The sequence below is a fragment of the Morone saxatilis genome, unplaced genomic scaffold, assembly GCF_004916995.1.
Source record: "Morone saxatilis isolate NCDOM2014 unplaced genomic scaffold, NCSU_SB_2.0 Contig20, whole genome shotgun sequence".
Classification (NCBI taxonomy): Eukaryota; Metazoa; Chordata; class Actinopteri; family Moronidae; genus Morone; species Morone saxatilis.
Window position 1 is genome coordinate 549,868 of NW_023339763.1, and position 8,033 is coordinate 557,900.

The 8,033-nt window shown below is 40.9% G+C and overlaps 1 protein-coding gene across 1 annotated transcript; it reads right to left on the reverse strand.

Moving 5' to 3' along the window:
• Positions 1-5,039: 5,039 nt before the first annotated feature.
• Positions 5,040-7,203, reverse strand: LOC118331692 (olfactory receptor 2K2-like). Its single transcript, XM_035666760.1, has 3 exons — positions 6,818-7,203; positions 5,676-5,902; positions 5,040-5,395 (listed from the first exon to the last, which is right to left on the reverse strand). The coding sequence occupies exons 1-3, from the start codon at positions 7,192-7,194 to the stop codon at positions 5,040-5,042; spliced, it is 960 nt and encodes a 319-aa protein (XP_035522653.1). The 5' UTR covers positions 7,195-7,203.
• Between the last annotated feature and the right edge of the window lie 830 nt (positions 7,204-8,033).

The following is an 8,033-nucleotide window of genomic DNA, read 5'->3' on the forward strand; positions in this document are numbered from 1 at the left end:
GCAGGAGAAGAAGAACCTCCAGGAGCTCTGCATCCAACACCAGGAGAGGTTTAGTCTTTGGTTAAAAGTGGCCAGAAGACCCTGGAGAGGAAGAGACACAGACTGGAGAAGGAGAGGAAAATTAAGGACCTGAAAGAGGAGAGTCTCTCCACGAGGCTCAGTGAAACCGAGAAGGGGCTCCCGAGTTCAGAGCTCTGCAGAACAGACAGCTCGAGGACCTGGACCAGCAAAACCAGAGCTGGGACCAGAACAAGATCCTGACACAGCAAGTCCAACAGCTGGAAGAACAAAATCAATTCCTTACAGAGAAAGTTCAGAGCCAGCAAGAAAATTTCTCCTTAAACCCTCCTTATCCCCTTTCTCTCTTTACCCCCTCCTTACCCCCCTCTTACCCCCCACCCCGCTGTCTGTCATCAGATATTGCTCAGGCTCAGACTGTCGTCCAGGGTCTCCTTCTCCAACGACAACATCAGGAGGCGGCGGTGTTGTATCCAATTTGGCAGAGGAGACTGTTGGTGGGCTTTTCAACCACTTACGGATATCCATGATGAACTAGTAAGCCGGTGAAAACTCATCCAGCTTCACTTTCAAAAATGCGTGGTGACTGTTATACGGCTATATACGTCACATACGTAGCCTAACTTTCTTTTCAGTAAGGCCGTGATAGGCTGTTGCAGTGTAGATTCCCATCAATCAAACAAAATCACACCATTGTTAATTTATATTTTTAATGTTTTAATGATAAAGAATGCAACATTAGTATTTTCCAACACAAAATGAACTACTATGATAATATAAAATAAAATTAAAGTAATTTTTTTTAAGAGATCTGTGCCTCAAGTCGAGGGGCACAAGCATTTTTGGGGGCGGGCCAGGCCCCGTATGGCCCGCCCATAGTGGCGGGTATGTGTTCATGTTTTAACAAGTTTACATGTCATCATATGTGAATATGTGCCCAAATCTCATTTAGACAAAGAGTCAGATGGACCAGAAACATTTCTATAACTTGCACAGAAAGAAAATTAAATACAAGTTGTTTGCTTCAAGATTATTATTATTATTATTGTTTTGAATTGTTCATATTTTCTACTGATGATTCAACATTCACATTTGTCAAACTCAACTAATATTGTCTGTGCTGAGAAGACTTCACATCCTGAACCGCCTCAAACAACCTCAACCACAGTCAAAATAAATCAATAAAACTTTCGGTTGGATTGATAGAGACCTGATCTTTAATGCAGATTACTGGGAATGGTGGTGGACTTTCTTTAATCTTAACCAGGGGCGATTCTAGGGTCAGAGCTTTAGGGGTGCTGAGCACCCAATGAGCCACACTACCACCACTGACCCTTTTTTCACACAAAAACAAAAAATATGTCTATTGAAAAATAACTTTATCATTTTAACATTGGTTCAACTAACTCCAAAATCCAGATTGTTTTTTTTCTTTTTTTGGAGACCTTTCCAGAACACCAGCTTTTTGTGACAGTTCACACGCAGGAGCCCACCTGCTAACAAACACAAAACCTTCCTTCACTCAGGCTGCTTTCCCTGACCGTTACTCCATGTGCCTCTTTTGTATCAACAGTTCATTAGATTAGATTAGTTCAACTTTTATTGTCATGAACAGTAATAGGTACTTGGACAAAAATGCAAGTCATCTTCTGTAAATTATTTACAAATGCCTCATCTCTAACCTACTTGGTTGCACACCTGTCTGAACTTCAAAAACAATATAGTCATTCCAATAATTAATAATAAACAACTTCACATCAATAGCAAAACAAAAAGAAAAAAGAGGTAAAACCAAAAAGTCCAAAAAAAATCCAGATTATTTACCCAGTCTTGAAAAATACTTAGAAAGTAAAGATATAAAAAAGAAAGAGAGGAAATCTTTGAAAGTACTTCCCCCCTGATCCCCATTTGGCTTCTCACGATGCAGGTACATTCACTCTACTTTGGGAGAGTTCTCTATTCCCGCATTTTGAGGCTGGCAAACCTGTCAATGAACCTTTGGTAGTTCAATTCTTCAAGCAACTCCTTCTCAATAGACATCACAGCTACGGTGCTGAGTCTGCTTTGGCCTGTGCTCTGAGCCATGTATGGAGCCGACGCAGGCACTAAAAGACGTCACATGTACAGCTGCTAACTGGTATTGTCAATGGCAAACCTGCAGAACGCTTTCATGAAGGGATCATTTCAGAATCTAGGAGTTTACCAACTCTAGCAATGTCCTGAACTACAGTTCTATCAACCTCTTGCCTTCAGAAAGTTTTTGCAACTTTCACTTCCTCTCAATAAGTCAATATGTAATCGCGAAACCATTGCTGTCAGATGAAGTCTCAGACAAAGAAGTGGCCTGAGGTTGGACTGCATGCCTGACATTCCTTGACACTTCCTCATTCACACCAGAAAACGCCTCTCAATTCACAGATCATTCGCGCCAGACAAGGAAACAATAAGTTCCTCTTGAGATCTTCAGACTCTGAAGAGCACAGGTTTCACTGCCTGCCTGACAAGTTTGACTCAACAACGATTTCATCCATTCTCTTTGTTTCCGCCTCTGTCCTGAGGATGATTCTATAGATCTGCTATCTGTTTGCCTCACACATAGCTTTGGTTCTGGAAGTACAGATCTGCAAGCAGTGTATTCACTGCGTTCTGCTCATGGTGTCAGCACTGCATTTTATTCACTGCTTGTGCATGCAAGTGGTCCTCCTTCTGTAGGTATCTGTGTAAACCTGCTGTTACAGACAGGAGAGTGTGGAAAACCATCAGCAAATACACTGAGGAGAATTTACTAGTTCAATCCAACTGCTGTATGTGTCTTGATTGTGGAGAGACACTCAAGTGATAGCAGGGAAATTATCAATCACTGCAGTCACTGAATGAAGCTGGCCTGCCCCAGCGTGTAGTTTGACAACTGCACAAGTTCTATTGGCTGCAACCCTTAACTTCTTTTGAGTGTCTACAAACTTATGGTGGTTTACAAGGGGAGACACTAAAGAAAGAATGGAGACATTTCCAGCATGTTGAAGAACTCTGTGGCTTCAGAGACAGCTTTGCATGTGTGGCATAAAACAAGATTTAACTCATGTGCATAGCAATGCACATAAATGCCTCAGGGTGCTTTTGTAAAAAATGGGCTTGTACACCCCCAACATCCCCACTCATGACAGCTGCCCATTGTAGGGTGTGCCCAACCTTTCAACTGATCAGTCTCTTCTTTATCTGCTGATTTTCAATTGCCAGCTGTTATCGAAGTAGCATCAAACTGTGGAACCTCTGTAAGGGCTATAAACCTTTCTTTGACGGCACCCTCAACAGACACGTACCTAACACCAGAGTGCGCAACTGTTCTGTCTTTCCATCCCTGGCCTCATCAGCCATAATGGCATACATATTTGCTCCTTTATTCACTGATGATCTTTCTCTGATATTTTTCTGTGCCATCTTGAAACTTTTGAACCACTGTTCTTTGAAAGACTCTTTTTTGTGAGTATGAGGGTATTGAGACAGCTTTAACTGTTTAGACCTGTGTCCTTATCCCCTAAGTCTGAACAGCTCTCTTCTGTCCCCTGCTGCTTTGGCTTGGTGGTCTCTATGTTGCACTCCCTCTGTCTCTTCATTTCTTTCACTAGTCGATTCCCTCTCATCCCTTATGACTTCTCCCTGTTCTTCTTCCTCCTGCTTTAATATGAAAAAATGTGGTGTAAAATAATATGTTACCAAAAGTAAATGTAATATAGGCTTACTTAATGCCAAGAAGTTAGTATAGGAGTATGAGTAGTTATGTTTTGCTTGACACTATTCACTATATGTCAATTTATTGTTGTTGTTTTCTCACCTGGTTCTTCCTGCATGCTCTCCCTTTCCTTTCTCTCTTCTCCGTCTCCATCTTTCTCTCTTCCTTGCACTGACAATCATACCACAAAATATATTGTAGGCAGGAGAGTTGAGGTCAGTTTGTCATGTCACAAAATGTTATGGAGACCATTTACAGATTCTAAGGATGTGATCAAAAGGCACACAGAGGCGTGTCATTTTAAATATCTTTATTATTATTATTATTATTATTATTATTATTATTATTATTGGGCTTAGAAACACAATCATTTTTTAAATCACAAATTCCTTTCACAAGAGAAGCTGTATTCTCCACTTTTCAGAAGAAAAAAAACAAGACCCTGTCCCTAGTCTCTCACCTGAATCTGTCTTTTTTCTTTTAAAGAACTGTCGTATGTCCATTGCTCACTGGCAGGCCACACACACACACACACACACAAACACAGAGAGAGAGAGAGTAACACACGAGTTATCTTTCACACATCTCATACCTGTGTGTTATAAATAGCCTATATATATATAGACCTGCTGTGTGTGTGTGTGTGTGTGTGTGGTATATACTACTACGCCTGCATGAATGTGATGTGATTATTATTGTTGCAAAGCCTGGTTCAGGTTAAATCCTCTGTAAAACATGAATGAATACAGCAAAAGAAAAAGATTTAACTTTCTTTTATTGTCTAGTTTGATAGTCAGACACAACTGAAAAATAACAGATATAAATGTAGGAATAAATAACAATTCATTTAAAAAGCCAGAGTGAGTGTTTTCATACACACTGCTGGTATACAGTGATATGGCGTTTCGGTATCGGAATCGGAACAACTCTAGGTAAAAGGAAAGAAGTGTGAGACACAGCTTTAGAGCAACTTACTTAGTTGATTCACAACACTACAACTAAATGGATTCTCACTCTGTGTGTGTCACGCTGGACGACGGTCGGGCTGCAGAGCGGTGCAGGTACAGAGGAGAAGGAGCGGGTGAGAAGAGGATGATACCATTTGCTAAGCGGGGATGTTTTCATTTTCGTCCTTAACATATATTAGTGCTAGCTAGCCTCGCCCATGCTGAAAAATATAAATAAAGATAATATGCAGTATATTTTATATTTGAAAGTAGACACAGATAAGATGTATAGTGAAAGAGCAGGGACTACAGCTCTTTAATGATCTAAAGACATTAACGCCCTCTTATGATTTGTGACGGACTTGTAAGCTACAATGCTTGATGATGCTAACACGTAGCTCTTTACTGACCAGTCCGTAGATAATGGGGTTTATGGTTGGTGGAACGATGATGAACAGGATGCTGAAGAACTTCTTGATGTTTGGGGACACTGAGGGGAACCTCTGACTCAAAATTATGACCATTGCAGCTATTTCAGACAACACGTACACAATAAGGTGCGGTGTGCACGTCTGAAAGGCCTTGCTGCGGATGATGCTGTCAGCACTGCCTTGTTTTATGGAAGCAAGCAGGATTCTGAAGTAAGAAAAGGCAGTGATCAGCCAGATAACTGATTTCACGGACCAGGTCATGGCAAGACCTAGAAACACAAAAGATAACACAATTATCCTAAGTATCATGTTAACCTACCAAAATTGTGTATTTTATGATATAAGTCTCAGCAATTAAACATAAACTACTCATTGTTCTATTTGACAATTTACTTTGTCCAGTATCAGTTCAGTTTTATTTGTAAAGCGCCAATTCATAACAAAAGTTATGTCAGGACACTTTGGGGGGGTCCCATGAAGCTTTAATGATCTCTAATGGGGATCCCAACCCCCGGATTGGGAACCACTGCTCTAAACGAATGCACTAACCGTAGATATTATTTATGGTGGTGGGACAGCAGGCCAGGTTCAGTATAGCTCGATTGCTGCAGTAGACGTGTTGGATGACGTTGCCACACAATGGGACGTTCATGTGAAAGGCAAAGAGCACGGAGATACACAGCAGAGCCACGACCCAGGCCAGGGTGCAGCAAGACTGCAGTCGAGCTGAGGTCATGATGGTGTGATACCGGAGTGGTTCGCACACAGCAACATATCTGCAGAGGCAGGTAAAGACATAAAAGGTAAAAGGAGAGACGGTGGATTGCTGTCAGACCTGGGCTAGTTCACTGTGCCACTATTTCCCAGTACCACAAATGTCAGACACACAGTCATTTCCTTCTTCTTCTTCTAAAGTAAAGCAGGGCTCGACAACCTCCAGTGGCTCCCTGTGGCTTTGACAAAAAATATTGTTTTTAACATTTTAATTCATTGTTGTTGTAGGTAAATTTGTTAATTATCAAACGGTAAAAATGTATATCCAACATACATACACCCAAACCTTTACATCCTGATCTGGCACCTTTGCTCCATATTATGCTGAACATACACTGTAAGACTTTCCTCTGTAAATTTACAGTAATTAACTGGCAGCAGCTTCGCCAGCATAAAAATTACCTTTTCCTTTTATACGTTGAGTACATTTCAGAGCCTGTACTTTTACTTACTTTACTTCACTAAAGAATTAGCACTTCTACTTTTATCAGAGTATTTTGTACTTCTAATTGAGCAAAGAATGTGTGTACTTTTGCCAATTGTTTTACATTGTAAGGCCAGTTCTGGCATATGTACTATTTAAGTGTATTTTAGGTTAAAGGTGAATAAATATAAAAAGTTTTATTAAGGATGGGAGACACAACTTAAAAATAAATAAGTTTGAAACTCAAGGTTTTACTAAAGAGGTGTTCTTTATAAGAAATACCTCTCATCCCTGAACACAGACTGAAGACTTGGGAAGAAAGAAAGGGGGTGACAGCAGCATGCAAGGTCTTTCCATAACCCACTGATTATATTTCATAACATTTAAAGACCCAGTAAAATACAGCACCAAAAACATCTATCTTGACATGACAGTGACAGGACAGTAATAGAACCACTTGAATCAGTGTGTTTGTGTTGTGGTGTTTCGATACCTGTCATAGGCCATCGCACCCAGTATAGTCTGCACTGCAACGCCATACGTGTGCACAGAGAAGGCCTGGATGAGGGCCGGGATGTAGGCGATCTTCTTATGCCCCATCAAGAAGTGCATCATGAGGCGAGGCAGCACTGCCGTGGCCCCCAGCAGATCACATGCCACCAGGTTGAAAAGCATTATAAACATGGGTCTGTGCAGGCTCTTGTCTATGACAATGATACACGCCACCACGCCATTCCCCAACAGGATTACCATGAAGTTAAACAGAGCCAGGATAAACAGGGAAGAGCCGTAGCCGGGTGGTATGTGGAAGCCCTCCAGCTCGAACACGATAGGCTGTTGGAGAGGAGCTGCCATTGTTACATTCTCCATCCACAGCAGTGCAGTTCTGTAAAACACAAATATTTAAAAACCGTCCAAACAGGCATCAGTGATCATCATTTGAGATTATAACCACACACTACTATAAACTCCAGTAAAGGGTTGTGAAACACATAAATGTGAACAGAATTACAGTATTCAGCCTGTAACATTTGTCTTTGTAAATCCTAAATCAAAACTACATGCAATAGATCACACAGTGGTACCTACAGTAAAACAGGCAACTGACAATTTAATATTTCACCAAAAGTTCACATAAAAAGAAAATAAAGGTCTAGTGATCACAACTCTGAAAAGGTTCGAGTGAAAAGCCTGAAGTGCCCTCTTCCGTCCTCTTGTCAGAGCTTTGATGATGCTCTGACTTGTCGACAAGAGTGTGTTCACTTTTAATGATTTTACTGTGAGTGTTGGTCAGTGACGCTGATCCCTGCCCACAGCATAGTTATTTGTAACATCTGCTGCCCTCTGCTGCTCGGGTCTCAAGCTGACTGAATGTTTGACTTTAAATAAGTTATTTATTTCAACAAGAGAGAGTTAGACTTTAAACACAATGGTAGCCATACAGAATTGTGCAATCTTTGTTTTCGGAATATCATTTTACCACCTGAGTGATCATATGGTAGTATACGGCAATCTTTATAATAATGATCTGAAGTTATTCTTGCCACCAGTGGCTGAGGAAGAAACACTCGTCACATGCAACCATTTCAGCGAGCAACATCATCACTGTTGGTCGATGTTTCGAGGGGATATTCTTAAAATCTTGCACACTTGCTGCTCTGTCTCTGTTCTCAAATCAGGGTGCTCGAGCTTCAGAATAAAGCCACTTG